Source organism: Struthio camelus, chromosome 3 (genome assembly GCF_040807025.1).
Source record: "Struthio camelus isolate bStrCam1 chromosome 3, bStrCam1.hap1, whole genome shotgun sequence".
In the NCBI taxonomy this organism is placed as follows: Eukaryota; Metazoa; Chordata; class Aves; order Struthioniformes; family Struthionidae; genus Struthio; species Struthio camelus.
In genome coordinates this window covers 118,952,250-118,972,777 of record NC_090944.1, presented here as the reverse complement: position 1 = coordinate 118,972,777, position 20,528 = coordinate 118,952,250, and the positions used below count along the sequence as shown (strand labels likewise).

Genomic DNA, 20,528 nt, shown 5'->3' with positions numbered 1-20,528 from the left:
TAATTTAGGTATTTTAAAGAAATATATCAACTAAATTCAGATTACCCTAATATTTGTGCACCAAAACATGTTGTTTAATATGCTCTGTAGGACTGAAAAAGGATCTGCAGACTGTCAGGCAAGCTATTTTACCTGTATAAATAATTTACTCTTCTGCATTGCTCATGTTTACCCATTTTAACCTACAGCTTTCACAATTTTTCCCACACAGTACAAGCAGATCTTACATCTTTAGAGACATTCCACAATCAAACACACAAGTACCATTTGCTAAAAACAAACCGCAGCATCTTTAGCTTAAAAGAGGAGGGGAGGAAAAAGGTGAAAGAAAGAACAAATACCCTTATCCTTCCAACTGCTCGGCTGACTGTCCATCTCTCCACAACCGATCTACCCTCCAGCTGTGATTATCAATTATGCATACCAACAGGACAGCTGCAAGAGGAGAAATCTACAGGCTGGGAAGGGAAACATGGGCTTCCCCGCCGCGCTCTGCAGTGCGCCGCGCTGCACTGGTGCGGCAGGAGGCCGGTCAGCTGACGGCGCCGGGGTGTGGAGCGCCACTGACGCAGTGGCGGCTGTAACCAGGCTGCTAATGCTCCAGCAAGAAATCTCAAATGCAATCTCCTCAGCGGTGCAGCCATTTGCTTCTTACTGGCTCCACGCAGAACGGAAAAGAGGCAAGGCAGGGAAAGAAATTACCAGCACAAAGGCAGGCTGCTTTTCCCTGCAAGGCACCTACGGTGCGTTTGAAACACCAACGCGGCAAGGCTCAGTGCTGGCTAACAAAAGCCGAACAGCCTTAAGCTGCTTTTCACAACAGAGCGAGGCTAAAACTAGTAACTCATCAGATGAGCTTTAAACAGATTGCTTTTCAAACCATGGTTAAAACATACAATCCGCAAAATACAGGCTCTTCCCTCACTTCTGTTTTTGTTATAAAAACGTCTGACTGCCTGTATGACTAACAGAGACATCTTTGTAACTCATTTGTCAGCAATACACCTCCTCCTTTAAAAAAAAAAGGAAAGCTTGAACAAAAATAGAATAGGACCCTTTTTACGTCTGTAATAAAAGTAAGAGGCTTGTGAAGAATACAAGAAGTCTCTGTGCTAGTATCCTTAGCCCTCATGAACTGCTCAGACATATTTATTCATCTTAATGCAGCAGAGTTTGAGAACAGTTAGCTCACCTCTACCTAGTAATTCCCACAACCAAACATCTCCCCTTTTGCTTTTAAAGTTAGCATCCTGTGTTGTCAGCTACTGGAATTACAGATCTGAGGCCATTTTTTTCCTTTCATTTAAATAAAACAACCCATTATATAGAGATGCATTACACAGACATAAAGCAAGCTTAGGCTGGAATCTCATAATCTGAGAGAGGAGCCGGGGAAAAAAGGTGTTGTCATTCGATTTTCCATCCCCTTCAAAAATCGACAGTTTCTAGTCTGGAATCACGCTTTAATATTTGGGGCTGACAAAATTCTAAAAAAACACTCCAGCATTGCTCTGAAAGCTGCTAAATGCTTGATTTACTATGTTCTAAACAACTAGAAAAAGGCATTCACATGTTTCCGTGAAAATACTGTAGAATGGCTCAGGTGGAGATTCCAATTTCAGTTTTTAAATAGCCAGCTTTACTTTTAATGAAAATAGACAGTCTTAAATGGAAAGAAGATTACCACAGAGTTACCTGAAAGCCCAGAGTATCCATCTATTACTTCAACCGCTGCATACATTTAAAGCCTGCTTTGACAGCAAGACTTGGTAGCATTTCTAACGGATATAAAGATGTGCATTTCGTTCACAATCTCAAAAGACATACTATAGTATAGTATGCATACAACAGTATATTCAAACAGTATAGTGCAATTGCTCCAGTTCAAAAAGTCTGAAAGTCTGCTCGTCTTTGAGCTGAAATTTTCAAGACCAGTGAGAAACCACTAAGCCTTGTGTCCCCTCCCCCACCCCCGCCCTTTTGTTGGATGGCTTCATCTGAAAAAAAGGAAGAAAATACCTGTAGAAAACCAGCTTGCACAAATATGAGCCACCTCCCCACACTCACCAATTTCTGTGCCTCTCAAAACTCTAGATTGGATTAATTCCCCCAAAGGTTAGTATCCAATTTAAAGTATTTTGCTATTACATAAAAACTAACCACCAAAATGATCCATTTTACATGTAAGGCTGCACTTCAGTTGCTGGTCCACACAACTGCTTTCAAGTACCAACAATAGTATACAGGAGCTTTTTTCATTTATCATTACATTAATTAAAAGCTTTCTTTCCACTAGTCGACAAATTCCTAAAGATACATGAAGTCTCTCCATTTCTTCTTCATATTCCTTATATTACATACTCAAAATAGGACATCTACGCAACACATTCCTAAATATACATTTTGCTGTAGCCACAGCAAATCAGCAGCAGCCAGAGCGCGGACAAACATGCAGCCGAGTCATACGCTTTTCTGAAAGGGCTGCGCTACACTTGAGAATGGCTGTGTTGCAAGTCCCTATCCTCTGCTGCCAAATACGCCATTAACTCCCTGCACAGGAGTTCCTCCCTGTCCTTAAGATTCTTGTCTTTACTCTTCGCATATGCAATGTTTGTTCCTACCACTATATGTAAATGCTACCTAGAATGAAAAGTGTATCCCTCTGTATTCATATACCTCATTTCAGGCAAGCCACACCCAGGTAATGCTATTTTACATATAAACTCACTTAGCACAGATACTGTGTCAACAAACTTCTGCATAAGCTTCATTGTTTCATTAAGGAAATTCCATGCATGTTTCTGCACCAACATTTAAACTAAAACTCCCCAATCAACCCCCTAATCAGTTATAAAGAGATCTATCGCATGACATACAACTAAAACGGATGCAATTGAGTTCTGAATCCGTCCCCCTGCTGGAGGCCCCTGCCCACCTGCAGCCACGCATTCTCTCTGAGGAGTTCCTTACTCACAGCGTAGTCACCCTGAACAGCTAGATTGACAACAGCATTTTTGCACCGAAAAGAATTCCTGACTTCTTGCACAGAAGAATGTTTCACATTACTACCTAATCCTGCTCTCACCTGAAGGCTCATTCAGTGTTGGCCACTATCTGCGCTTCTGGGAAAGTTGGTTATTTACCATAAACACTCCATTTTCTCTGTAATTCTGCTTTCAAAAGCCCTGGCTCTGTTTTTTCCTCCTACTTCCTCCTACTCTTTCGCCAGATTCTCTACCCCAGAACAGAAGTCTCCATTTATCTTTTACCTAGTAGGATAAAAGACCACCTGAAAAAAAAAAAAACTATCTAAGAACACAAATAGGTGAAATTAAATCAAGACTTTTTGTTGAATTAAATGACACTTCAAATAATCTGCTCTTGAAGGAAGCTTCAGAGCAATTCCAGGGGTTCCCCCAACCCGGGGGGGGGGGGGGGGAGAATCTCCCTGCTGCTGAATTGCCCTCTATATTTAACTGTACTACAAACAGTGAAATTAATAGGAATGAACCAAACAGACAGGGTTGGTGTTATGCAGCGTTTCTAACTTCTGTTAAGCTTCATATAGTTGTTAGGACCTGGTTTACAGTTAGAGAATTACAAGAAATAGTCTATTTGTGCCCCCGTGATTTGGGAGTTAAAAAAAAAAAAAAAAAAACCACACACCCACACACACTTTATCATTATTACCACTCAAACCACACTCTTGCAGTGCTTTTGGTACTTGGACTTGACCTTTGGATTGTGCCCCCTGTAGAAGGCCTGAGAAAAGTCAGGTATTACTACCTCAGCTGTACTTCCGTAACTGAACTACAGAACACCCTAGAGCACATAGGAATTGAGATCCATAAGGCTGTAAGGCTTAATTTGAAGAGCCAAACTCCAGCACATTCAGCAACAAATGTCTGCAAAGCCTGATTTTCAAAAGTGCCCTGAATCACGGGTTTCTTATAAAACTGACTGTCCTAATATTCAAGATTTCAAAGCCATTTTTAAAACAATGTAATGCTTAACATGAAGGCACTGGGGAACTCAGATTGCCACTGTGGTTACACTTTGTTATACAAGTCTCTGTCATGGTGAAAGGTTTAGAATTGAGGGATTTCTAAAATATACTTTCTGTTTGTAACTTGATAACATAAAATCCTCCATGCTCCAGATACTATTAAAACAAAATATTTTTTGGAAGGAAAGCATGGTTTTGTAGCCTATTTAAGAGTATTAATGAGCTGCGTCCAGAAATAAGGCAGTATCCGTGAAAAAAGTCTGTACAGCAGAAAGGTCAAGATATGTATTAGATATATTTAGTTTTCAATGCTCTAAGAATATTAAAGTGAACTTCAGCAGTGAGGAATTTCTTAAAACCTTGGCTGTAATCCTTTGAAAGAAATCTTGTCCTTAAGTGATAGTTCATTTGCAACCACTAGATGGCACCAAAGCCTTCTTTTAGGAATACATCTTAAAGCACTTAGGAGTCAGGGCTGCAGCACGGTAGTTTCATTTACATAGCCTCACTAGGAAAAGCCCTAAAGGGGCCTGGGCCTGGGCCTGCCCCGCTGCTGGTCAGCAACATCTGAACAATATGCAAACATCCACTGAAGTGGATCTTAATACACTGTATTTTTATGAAGATCAGAAGTAAGTAGTTTAAAGTCTGGTTCCCCACACCCCCAGCCCGACCCTGTACCTGGCTCAGCTCCTGCCCCTCAACCAACGCTGACACTGGACAGATGTTTGCCCTGTCCCAAGAAAGGGCCACTAACTGGGAGAACACAAACAGCCTTCCACTCTTTCCCCTCCTGCTTCAGCAAGTGGAGCTTCCCCACAGTTTCCTAGGGACAGGGGAGCAAGACTCTTCCCAAGGCAATGATTTGCCACTGCCATCAGTCTGCCATGCCCATGCAACAAGTCAAGACAGCCCTGCAAACATATTCTGTTAAAAGAACAAAAGAGCTACTATGTTAGGCATAATGCTTAGCTTTTTTAAAGTAATCCTGCCTCTGAACAGTTAACCCTTGTAGCAAGAAGCATAAGATACATAGCAGCTGCTCTCAGATACTACTGTACAGTAGAGAAGTCACACAGTGCAAGGCGTGAAGTCCTACACAAAACCAGTTTTAACAGCATAGGTATCACTAAAATTTCATCAGAAAGGAAAAGGGAAATTCTCTCTCTCTCCTTCTTCCTATATGCATGTATAGGAGAGGTGGAACTGGAAAATGGCAACAATCATATAAAGCTAAACATAAAAACTGTCTTCTACCTTATTTTCCAACTATTTCAATCGTACCAACAACTTGACCTTCCCTTTCGAAGGGCACTTCATGCAGATCACATAAATCATGCGTGCAGTATTTTATGAACTGCAGACTGCAGCTACTGTGTAAATTACATTGCTGACTCAAACATACTTGGTTTTCCATTTGAAACAGACTAATTGTGCCAGAAGCATTCCCACTAAAATCAGCTACTGCAGAAATCGTAAGACTCTTGAAAAGCAGCAGAGTACTGTGGTATCAAAAAGCAAAGCACTTCTCTATTCTATAAAGAGCTTGAGCTCCATGAGGCATTTATTTTAGAGAATAGAACACAAGGAGAAAAAAAAAAAAGGTCACACCAGTCTCATCCTTTACCTTTCCACTACTTTAAACTACCACATTACTAGAAGAAAAATTTACTATACTGAAGCAAAGTCATACCTCAAAAAAAAAAAAAAACACACCCAGTATCTGGGCTGCATACAAACCAATAACCAATGCTAATGTTTACAGGATACTGAACTTAATGGTCATTTTTCTAGTAATCTGAATACTAAGCTCCCTCCTGGGTATTATTTATTCTAAGCCTTGATATAGTGCAAGCTGCCATCATGAGAGCGGAGAAGCGCAGGTTCCTTTCCAGATTCCAGACACAAGTCGTACGTACAGCAGCAGCAGGAAGGGTATTTTAAGTTTCAGAGTCTGACATCTAATTGAACTCTGTATGAAAAGAAAGACACATCTCTGAATCACAGACACACTAGATTGAGAAACTAGTCTTGACTAGTAGTAGGAGCAAGTTTGGAAGGCCATCTAATGCCCAGCCCATAGACAATCATAGAACAGCTTGTAATAAGCAATGGCTGGTTCCTGTATCAACAGATCACCAGCAAGAGAACTGAAGGAAAAAACTAAAGACAGCAAGTCTACTCCTGATAAACAGATTTAAAAAAGAAAAAAGTACTAAAGCAGTCAGAATATGAAAGTTAAAAACGCAGATGCTAACATTTTGTTACTCATAGTTTACATAGTGAAGTCTTTGACAAAAAGAAAGAGAGAGAGAGAGAGACAAACAAGTCACGACATGCTTAAGTTTAGCTAAAGAATTATGCTGATTAGTGAAGTGCAAGACACAGATTACCTGAAGATTTACTCAGCTTTGCTGAAAACACAGCAGTAGATTTTTCCTTAACAGGAGCAGCTTCTCTCTCAGCTTCCTTCACAAAGTCTTCTGGTTTTACTACACTGACTGTTTCTTTTTCAGTAGGCAAAGATGAGACATCTGTGGCCAGTAAGGGCACCATGGATACTTCAGGCACTTTGTCCACAGCCTCCAAGGACTTTTTCAAGAAATCAGTATCTTCTTCAGATTTTACTTCTACATTCTTTATAGACAGATCACAAGGTAGCTCTGGGCAAGACACCTGCCTTTTCTCATCTTCAATCACATTACCGATCACTCCACTGTCCTCTTTGTGCATTATTTCTCTGTCAGGGGTTTCTGCCACAAACTGAGGAACAGTTTTAGCATCAGCTAACATCACAAAGTCTTCTGTCACTGGGACTGGGGAAGACTCCATGGGTGAGAGACTTTTGTCATCTCCTATTTTTAGTTCCTTAGCAACAGATAAATCAGATGAATAGGCCACAGTATTCAGCTCTTCCATTTGAAGAGGAATCTTCTCTGCCTTAGCTATTTTCGTAGGCATTGGCTCAGATGGCAAAGCGGTAGTAATTCTGGAAGAGTCCAGTTTGGGTTGGAAAGACTCAAGATAAGGCTTGCCAGTGGCAGCTACCGAATCCATCAATCCTTCCTCATGCTCATCATCGGTTCCAATATCCTCGGCCAATTTATTTTGTAAGACAGGAGATGGATTTTCACTTTCTTTCTGAGGAAAGTCAGGAATCACCTCGCTACTAAACAAGTCAGATTTTCCGAACTGGGGAGACAGTTTGTCAACAAATTCCTTGTGTTCAGGCACATCCTGTGAAACGTGTTCTGTTACCAGTGTCTTTGAATAATCCGTAAAGGACGGAGAAGCAGATTCACCGGAGACCTTTGTTTCTTTAATTAAGTCACATGCAATAGATATATAAGGAGTCTCTATATCTTCAGGACTAGCACTACTCTCACCACCAGTTTTTTTAAATGTTACTTCCTCTTTAGCTTCTTGTGTCTTTGTCAATGGTACATTCACTGCCTCTTGGTATAAGGGAGGTTTATTGGTCTCCAGGTTTACATTCTCATAATTAGCAGTAGGAATAAATGTCTCTAACGGGGAAGCTTCAAGCTGCACAGCAGATGCTTCTGCACTGGCAGTTCCAGCGCTTAATGGGGCTTCCATAACAATATCAGGCAATATGGGTGATGGGGCAGCTTCAGACCCTTCAAATGAGGGACAGAGTTGTGTCACAGGTTTCAGAGTCTCTTGTACTGACTCAGAGGTTTGAACTAAATCAATCTTTGTTTCATAAGCAAGTTTTGTACATGCTGCATCATGCAGTTCACTTTCATACGCTTCTTGCACTAGATCAGGAGTAAGACCTTCAGGCATACTTGCTGCAGTGTCAGATGGCACTGTTGATAAACTATCTGTTTTAGCATAGTCAGCTTCCTGTCCTTCCTGCTTACCAACTGCTTGAGCGCTAAAATCACCTTGTTCTGTGCTGGTCTGAGCTTTCATTTCTGCAATTTTTTTCTCATCATCAGTTTTATTTTCTGAAGTGCCTTCCTCTAGTGGAGAAAGAGATTCAGTTTTGTTACGATCAGGAGTTACAGGGGATTCAAATTTATTGCAAGTGATGTAAGCCTGCAAAGAATCTTTTATAGCTTCTGGGGTACTTGGGAAAGAGTGATCTTCAGTGCTGCCTTCACTCTCTTTTTCATAATCCTTCTGTACAGACATCTTATCTACACCATATTCCTCATCTAAATCGCTTTCTAATTTGCCATCTATCTTACTTCCAACATCCTCTTTCAAGCTGCTAAGTCCACGACCAGCAGCTTTTACTTCCCATATCGGCTCAAACGGTTTGAAGTCGACATATTCTTCCCTTTTAAGAGTGTCTTCTTTCAATGTCCCTTTTTCACCATGATCACCACCTCCATGTTGCTCTTTGCTGTAACGGGTATCTTCCTCATTTTTCTCAAACGAATCTTTAGGAGTTTCTGAAGATATATCCACTTGCTGTGCAGGCATTTTCTCTACATTAGGTAATTCTTTAGGGCCCTCTAGCTGTATTTCTTCCTTAGCTGGAGATAAAATGGCTGCTTCTGCTTTAGCAAACGAGGATTCCATTTCCGAGTATTTCACCTCTGAAATGTCTTTTTCGTTTCTCTCTGGGAGAAACGGATTTCTTGCATTTTCTGTAGTTTCTTTATAAATCTCACTTGCATTTTCTTTGAAAACGCCTCTTGCAGGTAATCCATCTGAGAGTGCATCAAAGGCTGTGTGCTCTTTAAAGGGATCAGCTGAGAAAGAAGAGAGGGAAGGAAGAGTAGCAGCAGTGACAAGTGGGACTGTAGTGAAATCCTCTTGATCAAATGACTTAGTGCTACCTGGCTGCTCCTGCAAGTCCAGGACTTTTTCTGTGACCGTGGACAGAAAGGAAAGTTAGAGAATGCAAGTGCAATGCAAACTTTCATGACAGGTTCATATAGTGTTAGTCATTCAGAAAGTCTTCCGAGTACCATCATAAACACCACTAGCCACTTAAGCAAAGTACAGGTTAAAAAATGCTATTCTATTTCACCTCTTCTAGCAAAGAGGTATGAAAGATGCTAGAGAAGCAGCAACTTTACACAGTGCAAAGATCACAGTAAAGCTGAAGATGCCAGAAAGTACAGAGCACCCAGGTAGAGCAGGCAATATTAACAGAAGGGTGGTGGGGAGAGAGAGGAGACAGAGCATGTATGTGTGTGTGCTTGCACATAAACATATGCTTAAATGTGCATGCCAATAAAACAAGAGTCTTGTTTTTTGACACTTTTTTGTAATGAGAATTTGGTGGACGATATAGCTAAACAAAAAACACTAAATAAATACTACAGGCACAAATTTTACTTACACAAAATACTGCAGAAAGTTACTACGGACTTAATCTTTCTGCTAAATCAGTAAAAGCAACTATGCTTTAACATGTTAACTTGTTAATAGTATCAACTTTTCTCTTACATCAAGGGTCCAAGAATTCACAGGTGGCTCTGCCTTGTTGATAAAATGCTGTTTACCATGTAAAGAAATTGATGCATATTAAAATCTTGAACATCAACTGAAAATTTAAAACTGAAAAAAATAGAGGCTATTCTTGGACCCATGTTGACTTTTACTAAATGCAGAATAATTGGAAAGAGTTAACGAGATCAGATCAGAAATGCAGGGCGTATTCAGACAAAGGTGAGCAGAGAGAACTTGCCTGCAGAGGAGTGCATCAGAGGCGCAGATGTAGCAGGAAGAGCAAAAAGGGTCTCATCTGAAAAACAAACAAATAACCTCAGCAGAAATAAAAGCTAAGTAGTCTGAAAAGGGGAGAGAGCAAGCAAGGAGTAAGTTCCCAGCAAATCAACAGCTATATAACCAACATCTGCTTCTGTGGTTCTTTGTGGGTGTAGATATAAGCCGGGTAAGCTAGGGGAGCCGGTGTTCAGAATTCTCCACTTATAACAGGTTCTTTATCAAAGTAACTGAGGCATCTAGCTATATCCTTCAAGCCAACGATTGATTTTAAGACAAGACATGCCATAGTAACTAGTCTATTTCCATTCTCTGAACTTCCACACTACTGAGAAGCTTTGGTATCTCTAACAGTAAAGAACAAACATGCCTGCCATTGACACTGACACACTGTCCTTAACTTGCATTAAAAGAGCAGTAACAAAAGACTCTTTCAACCAAAAATTCTGGAAAGTTAAATCGTATAAAGTAAGTTTTGAAACTGTCCATAAACAGAGAGCCGATGCTGACCAAACGGATAACAGTAAGTGACTGTACTCTTTATTACTATTTGCATTATGTTACAGCACAGACAAACTGCCAAATGAAGGCGCTATTTTAAATTCCTCTTTGGCATGATCTATGGAGCATATTTTGCCTTTCTGAATTTGTTTTGACCTTAACAGTTTACACAGAAAAGTCTCAGATTTCCAATTTCCACCCAAAGAGCTAAATAAAAATAAGGAAGGGAACCTTTCTAATAAGCTAAGGAAGTCACTCCATGTCACAAAGGCACTAAGGTAAGAAGCTAGATAATCCCAGAGTTTCATATTGCAGGCTACCTGTAATAAATGCATACAGGTAAAACATTGTACAAAGCTGCACGAAACAGTTAATGAAAACCCCATTTAGAAGCAGATGTTTTTTTAAACTGTGAACAATGCCAGCCTCCATTACGAATCAGACAGATCAGAACAAGTCCTCCCCTCCTTTCTGCATCAACTGTGTTATTTTTACCTGGTCCACTGTGGCTTGTTGCCATTACATTAATATAAAAATAGTAACACTTAGATAAAAGTATTTCAATTTTGGAGGGTACCCAGTTTTCAAACTAATGCTGTTAAAGACTAATTCCAATTTACATTAATTGTATTAGTAGAATTCAAAATAATGTTAAAGTATTACAATTAGATTTTGAATTTCCATTACAGGCAACATCGACCATCTTTAGTTTGCTGTTTGCCTGAGCAAAGTGCTAGCAAAGTTAAGAACTTAAGTTCTTAAGTGCTGACTCTGTGCAAATTCAGCATTTTTTTTCCCCTTTATTGTCACAGTGTAAAGAAGCTATTGTTTTTCAAAGATGAGAAGCCAAAAAACAAATTCTGTAGGCCCAGCAGCACACATCTAACGATCCAATAATGCAACACATCAGGTAATTTTTGTCTCTGCACTGAACCAAGACCTTCTGTAAAAACTATGCCACTTCAAGATACTCATGAAGTATCTGGCCTACCCGAATTATTCCCAAGAGCAGTTTTCCAAACATCAGAAGTCTCCTTACAGTCTACATCTCCTGTCACAACGTAGAGTTATTTTTGTTTCAAGAATTGCATAACATTGTTCATCCTCAAGTGATGTTTATAATCCACAAAAGAGGGCAAGATATGAGAAAACAGAATAATAAAGTTGGAAAGTAGGGCTCAACAGTTGGAAGCTTCCTCAACTCCTGACCAGCTAAAAGGATTTCTCCTCAGTTTTCTAGAAATTGTGTTTTCCTGTTAAGGACCACACAAAGAAAAACTCAATCCCAAATTTAGAACATGTTAAAACAGTGTTACAGTTTAATGGTGGCAAAAGCCTTCAAGGATAAAAGCCACACTGGAGGACAACTGACCAATATATGAAACTGCAGGTCACAGAGAAGTACTACAATGCTCATCAATACATTGCCAAATATCACTCTATGCTCTTTGTTCCAGGAGACACTGAACTCTGTGCACCCTGGCTCATGGGAATCTCCACTACCAGATGCTGCTCCTTCTCCAAGCAGATGGCTAGTGCAGGGCCCACTGGCCCACAGACAAGTTAGCAAGCTACCTGATTTGGAGATCTAGAGAAGGGACTTTCACTGAAAAGTCAGCTTGAGACCAATCAGTCAGTCCAGCGAGCTGTTCTGCCGCCTTCATCGTGTCACCGTTAAGAGCATCGTTTTGTTTTTCTTTCTCCACGCATCTGTCAACTTCAGTTTCTAGCATACCCAGCACATCAAGGGCCAGCATTCAGCTTTAGATTTCAGGCTAGCAAGCCTTAGGCTTTGCACTGAGGAGAGCGACACTTTCCTTTTCCAAGCAAGCAGCATCTCCTGACCATATGCATAGAGCTATTTTTATGCAGTAGATGCTTATAGGGCTGAAATACCTAATCACTTTGTGGTTAAACACAGTTGCAGTGTCCTCGCACTCCACTCTTGAGCCAGTGTCAATCTGTTATCCAATTTCTTACCTGCCCGCAGCACCCTCCTCTTGCAGTGCTCCCCTTCAAGGTCCAAAGCCTCAAGGGACCTGTGCTGTGGCACCTGACTAGGGAACGTGTAACATCAGAGAATAATTCTCTGCCTGTTGCCTCCCCAAAACCACACAGTCCCATCTCCTCCAGACTGCGCTGAAGCAGCATAACCTTTATTTGCTGGAAGGAGTCTCTGCTGGCAACAAAGGGGAGGGGAAGCAGGATGGACCTAATGAGACTGGGTTGTGCAGCATGAGGAGACCTCAGACCCGCGCCCAGCAGAAACAGGCAGGGAGAGAATGGTTCTCTCTACCGGAAGAAAGGAAAACCAAGCACAAGTCAATGGAGTGAGGATGTGAAAAATATAAAAAGAAGAGACAAAGAAGGAAGACAGAGTTCACTGGATAAGGAGATGGGGAGGGAAAGGTGCAACAAGACCTCAAAGGTACAGTACGCTTGGTCTCCAAAAGCCAACCGCAATCTCAACCGAAAGTTTTAGCCTTAATCTTTTAAATGCTTCACAATACCAGAGAGAGAGAGGTTTCATTTTCTCTTGAGGAACACTGATTTTAGGAGTGTGAGCACTGATTTTTGGAGCACTTCATGAAAAAAAAAGCACATTGCAAGAACTTCCCCCACACACACACACACATTTGGCTTCAATTTACTCAACACAGACACGTGTAATAGCTGTCCCAGTCACTGAATTCCCAGATTTGCATAATATAAGGATATTATGTCCACACCCAAACTGTATTCTCCATGCACAGCAAGAGTGTGAAAAACCATTACATAAAAGTGATATTTCCTAAGCAGCTGAGGAGAACCACCCGCTTTCCCCTCCACCCACAGAGTTGCATTTTTCTTGCTGAAAAGAAGAAGATACAAGGACTTTTTCCTGCTTTTGGCCCTGATAATCACTTCACGGGCCCTGATAATCACTTCAAGGGAGTAGGGAGAACAAAGTAGAACCTTTACAGCTCCCACATCAGTAAGATTGCTAACTGAGGGCACATAAACCACTCCTTCAGACTAACTCAAACAACACATAATTGAAGTGATATAGCAAAGGGAATGGTATTTTTTTCCAAGCAATGACATTTGCACTGAAGAATCTTTACTGCTGATGTAAGAGTTGGAGGTAGAAACTTCTGGGAAACAGAAGTCCGTGTGTCCTTTTGCAGATAAAAGGGGGGAAAAAAATGCAGTATCAATCATACTTCAGTCTGGCATACAGCAAGACTGCCCAGATTCATAGGCACACCAGAAGTAGCATGCCACTTCAGCGCACACTTGCATTCCACTCTGAAGAGCCAACTGTCTCTTCCTGCCCATTGCATGAGAGCAGCAACACTCCTAACAGTTGCAAGCAATAGCCATCCTCACAGAAAGTCCCAGTGCATCCTGTTCTTTTGCAACGTGTGAAAGCATTTGGGGAACGTCATACAGATATGAATTCATGACGAGCCATTCATTTTGATGGAGTAGTAGAGACTTTTGTGGTTACATGTCAAACAGACATCACTGCAGATCCCCCAGTATATTTGCTCTATTCCGGCACCACAGGCTCTGTTCAGTGAGAAGAACAACTATTACCTAGATTTCAATTTAACAAAACCATAAGGTTTATTTTTAAATACAGGAATTAAAAAAAAACAAAACAAAAAACAAAAAACACCAAACCATACACACAGATTGGAACTACATTTTAAAAGTTTCCCCTTCACACAATCCACCCTCACAGCTAGCAATTAAGTAATAAATCCGAATATGCCAGGATAGCTATAAGAATGACATTTTACAGGTCAAACAAAAGATTCAAAGATAGTACTATACAGTGTGTGTGCATATCCTGCCAGAGATCTGTACAACTTTAGTTATGGTCTCACACAAGCTTCAATTTATAAAGTTTTGACAATTTGTCATAAACTAGTGTTTTTAGCAGATTTTAACTTTTTTATTTGTAAAAGAACTAAGTAGGATGTACTGTAGTATGGATCACCGAGGGTGGCTTTTTCGTATTTGCACATCAATGGCAAAAATCAAATGATTTAAACTAAAAAGAAAAAAGACACATGACCATTAAAATTAATTCTCCCCAAGTAAAAAAAAAATATATATGTATTTTTTTCAGAATAACTCAAGTTCTAAGACTTTTTTCAAGAAAGGTTCACATTCAAAATACCTTTCTGAACATAAGCAAAGCAGGCCTTCGCTATAGCAAAGCTTGACCCAAAGACAAAAAACTTGATTAAGTATAAACTGAAGACTTGTAATATGGAAGAAAATTCAGTAAAATGAACTGTTTGATTACTATTTCCATCAGAATTTCTGAGAGATTTTGTTTCATGAAATATAGCAGGCCTAGAAAACAACACATCTCCACAAGAAAATAGCCTTTACTACAGATTTGGTCTGCCAAAAATCTATATGGATACAGTTTAGTCATTTAGGTACAGCATTTTGTTTTAAAACACAAACTGACATCTTATTTGTGAATGGTATTCATTAATATTATTTATTACGTCATCCAAACCATGTTTTTTAAGGAGAACTTTATAGACAGACTCAGTCTTGCTCAGGTGGTCTTTTTACAGCATTCAGTGAAATACTAATATTTTATTCAAATATATACACCCACATATCACCAAGCTAATGACTGCCGTTTGCCTAATCAGAGGGAAAATTAACAGTTTTGCTCACTAACACACTCCCCTGGCTTTTTTTCTTTTTTTTCTTTATATTCCTAATGTGAAAGGAAAAGCATTTATGGAATGTCAGAACACATACATGCGCAAAGGGATTCGTACTGATTGCACTCCTATCTTTAGCCAATACAATAAAAATACTCTGCAAATTTTATCTAGACTTTGCAAACTAGATATTCCCTCAAAAGAAACCTGCAGCTTCTCCTTTAATTAGCATGAATGCTTGTGCTTTAAAACTTTGTATTGTGGTTTCAACTAAAATTAAGTTCTATCAACAAGAAACAGATTCCAGTTTTGTTTAAAAAGAAAAATCCAATAAACACTGGCATGACAAAGAAGCATCATTTTAAATCCCATTTTAATTTTCGCTGGTTCCCCGCTAACCAGTGAGCTTAAAGTAATTTCATAGAATATTTAATATCAACATCTTGGATAAAAAGCAAAAAAAAAAAAAAAAAAGTAAAAAAGCAGAGGGCTCTTCTATCTAGTCACAGAAAATGAGACCTCACAAAGAATATGTCCTGTCCCTCGTAGCTGGATTCTTGGGGACCGATGTACCCTTCCATCTGCTCTTGCAGGTGACTTCACAGGAGTTAATGCTGCTGACTGTGTCAGCAACAGGTTTGATGTTCGGATACTTTCCTCATTTTTATACAAGAGCTTAGTACTCAAAAAAGTCAGAGTATTTTGTTTTCTACAGATAAACATAGAGAGTAAACTTCATCCTGACACATGCATTAGCTTTAGTACAGGACTGTCTTAGAGAAGAACTAGCTAATGCTAGATGGCAGTTTCAGTCTTCCAAAAATAAAATCCATTTCCTGAATTATTGGAGAACGTATGTTATTCTTAAAACAACAACAAAAAACAGTCGGCAAGAACAACAGTTGTAAGAATCCAGTTCACCTTTCCATGTTTAGAAAAAAAGAAAAACGCCTACTAACAAGAAGGGCAGGGATTGCTTTTATTTTATGGACCTACCACAATGGAGCTCTAATTTTGAGTGGCCTCTCTTGTTAACACAAATATTTAACAGCAGAAGAATGCATAGCAAAGTCAGTTTACTCAAGGGAAGGACATCTGTGATATTACTCATATGTAAGGTAAAAGTTACATTTGCAGCAATCCTTCTGGGGCTAATAGAAAAAAGAAATACTCTCTCTGCTTCTTCAGTGCATCTACTTGCTTATTGGGGGCAGTCTTCACTGCGGACAAAACAGAAGATAATAATAGTTTGATCTCACACTTTATAATCATAGGACAAAACAGCTTTTTTTTTTCTGCTGCATGTGCTGGTGTCAAACGATAATGATATTCAGAAAAAGTTGCTCTGGCTATAAAGTTTCAAAGATTAACTTACATGGACATTTGAGAAAGTAATTTAAATAAATTTAAAGAGAGTCAAGTTCTTAGATGTCTATTTCCCTACTGAAAAAGGGACAAGGGCACACAGCTTCACAATAATTTCATGAGGAAAGCGGTTGCCTAGGCAACTCCAGTTATGATGTAAATGCTCTAAATAACATATTTTACCAAGCATTTAAAGAATTCAAGATAAAGAACATTCAACTACTAGTAGCATCTTTCCACGTCGTTAAATCTGTCTGCAGAGCCACAGCAAATGATTAGGCCTTCCTGTTAGGATCTGTTTAGTTATATGTATAGTTTATAAACAGAAGTTTCCCGTTTAGGAGATGAAAGACTAAACTACTTTGAAATTTTTGAGGAAAGTAGTTATATACAGGCTGTTGCAGAGGATGGAGATTGCTGAAGTGTTAAATGAAAACAGGAGCTCTACTTCTAACATCTTGAAGGCATCAGAACTAAGATCTTGAACAGATCCATGAACTTTGATTATTAACACAGACCAAGTAGAGAGGAGATAGCAGGAATCTCTTACAAAACTGTAGGTATTCTCAGATCTTCACGGAAATTACTGCAAAGTGTTATGATGCATCATCTGCAACATGAGTTGCACCATGCTGCATGGAGATTTCTGATTTCACGTTATTTGAAATAGGTAACATAGTGAAGAAGAATAGGTAGTGAGTTGAAAACAAGCATTTTGAACAATTTTTGCTGCTTTAAATAAGTCTTCCACTCAATTTATGGCAATACAGTTTCTAGGCAGAAGAAAACCATCTCCTGTGGTTTAAGCAGAGATCTACAACTAAATTGGTTTAAGCAGGCTTTCTTCAATATCATATTTGCGTTGTTCAACTTAGAGTAATTATTTGTCATTTCTAAAGAAACTTTTCCTCTTTTGGAAATGCGACAACTGAGGTGAACTGCTCAGCACTGCAGATACTGTAAAGCATACAGTGATCGTGGTAAGGTATGCCATTTCATCATGCTTTTTACTTTCTAGCTCAGCAAAAGAAAGAGCCATTCTCCAGCACTACTCAGCTGCAAACCAAAGCAAGACAAGCAAGGTGCGTTAATTCTGGCCCCATTAGCCTCCTCTCCCTTACAGTTCTCAGACTGCCAAAATGAGCGCCCATTGCAAGAATATTTTTTAAAAAGACCATTACATGCTTCAGGTGTAACTGCAAACCTCAGCTCACTCTTGCAACCATTTTGATCAATAACACTATAGACAGGATCCAAGCAGGATTTCAGAGGATGGGTCTATATGCTACTTCCTATTACCAGTCCCTCATCAAAACCAGTGTCGCTCTATCTCTTCTATCAGGCATGTTTTGGTATTCAAAGTATAAAGAAAAAAAAAAAAAAGGGTTACATAGGTCAGCTCCAGAGAATTTCCGTTATTCTTATGCCAAGTATAACACAAGAGAACAAGGAATTCTCAGAAACAGAAGGACACACACACACAGCAGCAATCCATAGTGGCTCGCTACGAGTGATCTTAAATCCTTTGAAAGATGAAGATTAACTATTTGACTTTTGGGTAAAAATTGAATTATGTAAGAATAAGTGACACAAAAACATCACCTGCACTTCTTGTGCCCTGAAGGCCTGTGTCCTCCTCCCTAACTATATCAACTGGTCTAATCGCATAAATTCTGTCTTCCTACAGACTAAGTATTAGGTGGTGGGTAAATACCTCCCTTTATTACAGTCAGGTAGCAACAGCAATCAACTGTTACTTCACAGCGTGATCTTTAGTGGCTTGAAATACCACTTCACTATCACAACTAAAACCAAATGGAATGAAATTAGAGATCTTAAATAACAGCAGACATTCACGAACTCAACATTTGTATTTACTGATTTATATTATTTTAATATACTGAATGAAAAGGAGGAGGGAACAGAGAGAAAATTCAGCCAACTCCCAACCCACGTGTCCAGCTGCAACACCACACATGGCTTTGGAGATAAGCATTCACTCTTTGGCAATGCTTTTTACCAAAAATACTAAATCATTCTCCTAAAAATATTAAATAACTCTCAAGATCCAAACTCTTCATCCATATGTTGAAGTAAGAAACAAGTTTGGGTTGTGTTACTGCCACAAAGAAGATAGATAAAATATCATCATCCACACTTATTCAAAACAGGTGATCCACAAAGCCATGCAAATCCTATCATTACGCTAACATCCAATTTAATTTCGGAGATGGTACCAATCACAAGATCTCCTTTCCTTGATTTGTGCAGATGAAGTTTTTCCCTGCTTTTCCCACAATTAAATAAATTAATATTTATATTAACTAAATTATGATTGCAGAAGAATATATGCATTAGCTAAATTAATCTTTGAGGAATAGAAAAGAGATGCTACTGATTTCTTTTAGCACCTATTCCCAGCATATTACCTTGTGTGACAAACCTCCGATCTAAGAATATATAACCTGTAAAATAGAAATAAATTGATGTATCAGATGCATTCATCTCAGAAAAGGAAAAAAAAATGATATTTGAGGATTCATTAGAGGCACGAACATTCATATAAGAATACCTTTTAAAGAATGGATGAAACTGAACATTATACACACACTGTCCTGTTGCCTTCCTCTTCAGCAAAGATGCTCAGACATAAGTAGCACTGCACTATTGGGCTGCAATAGATTTTTGTCAATGCAGGTTTAAACTATCCATTTTTAGGTTTTTTCTGTCTTTGATAGAAATATAGGGGAATATTAATTTTTCTTGATAAGAGTTTCCTATAATAATTTCCCTTGATAATCCTATTGATTTTCCTTTCCTTAAAAAAAATTGTCTTGCTTATTTAAAACACAAGATATTAATACGCTTGTCCCTTGAACAGCATTTCTCAAACTGAAGACATGAATACATAGCAAGAAAGAAACAACCTTTCTTCCGTCACCCCCAGAAGACACTTTCCGCCTCTGCCAAATCTTGCTTGTTTTCTGTTTCTCACAGTTCTCATGCTACAACCTGCTTCCTGGAGGCCTCGCACATGCTCTTTCATCTGTCCTACATGGCATTTCCTTATCACACATGGAGGTCAGAGGTGGATCGGCACTCTATAATTTTATCTTCTGCCAGAAGAGGGGTGGGGGATAGCAGAGGTCAAGTAAAACCGTCATGAAACACTAATGACCAGATAAGTAGTAAGATTTTGACATCAGACAAACAAACTAACAGGCTGAGAGCATTTTTATTTGGAAACAGAAGAGTTTATATTTATCTCAGTCTTGTGTCTTACTTAAAGATATTTTAATGAACATACTCTTCCTAGCTGATGAAGATCTACGTGATTTCTCCATTCATTAAAAAGCTAAAAGTGAAAGTTTACAGTACACTCCTAAGATAAAAAGGAAGCCTTGCAGCAAGACCAGGGAAGGTCAAATTGGCATTTCTAACATTACCACAGAGAAAAAAGAAGAGTCAGTTAAAAAACTGGAAAAAAAAAATATATATGCCTCCTCTATACATTAGAAAGCAATAAACAGAGAAAGAAAGCCACTAAAAAAAAAACACGGGGAAGTTAAAGTCAGATATGAAAATAATAGCATGAAAACTACTTAGAATAAGTCTCAGTCCATTATTTTTCACTTGGTAGTAAGAGCCTTTTTCTTTCATTTCTAATGCAGCTTGACAGTTAAATGACTTCTTTTCCTATTTTGCACTTAAGCATTTCTGAATATCTCAGGACAGGAACTTATCTGTAGGCTACACGTATTGCTTTATGTTTTCTAGACAGCAAAAAAGCAAGGAGATACTCCTTGCTTAAAAAAGCTCTAGAACCTGAGGGACTTTTCCAGATAAGTCAACTAATCATTGCTAATTTTTGTATCTAAGTTTAATGGTTACTATAGTAACACGCTAGCTCAAAAGAAAAAAGAAACAGGCTTATTTCATTCAAAATAATCTGTTTTAACAGAAAACAAAGAAGCATATAACTCAAGTACTGGAAGATATGCCTCAAGCGGTAGGTTAACTGGTCTTTGTTTTTCTAATACCTTCTCCGCACTCTAAGGTCAAACTAATTTGGTGGGAACAACCAAGCAGTAGGGCGTGGCCAAGCGGACAGCGAGACAGGCCCAGGAAGCTGCTAACCTCTGCCAAAGTCTGCTGGCAAGCAGCTGGGATCAGTAACTACCTTGAGCAGGATCCGCAACCAGGAGAACAGATCACATAACCGTGATCTAGTATTACTTGTGCTAAACAGCCTCCTGGAGGTGTAATTTAAACAT

General features: G+C 39.1%; 1 protein-coding gene across 1 annotated transcript in view; it reads right to left on the bottom strand.

Annotated features, from left to right (window-relative positions):
* RTN4 (reticulon 4) overlaps positions 1-20,528 on the bottom strand; it is a 47,537-nt gene that overhangs the window by 20,621 nt on the left and 6,388 nt on the right. The window contains exons 2-3 of the mRNA XM_068939949.1: positions 9,675-9,731; positions 6,400-8,847 (exon numbers count right to left, since the gene is read on the bottom strand). Coding sequence (XP_068796050.1) covers positions 6,400-8,847; positions 9,675-9,731 — 2,505 coding nt within the window. The remainder of the gene's footprint in view (positions 1-6,399; positions 8,848-9,674; positions 9,732-20,528) is intronic.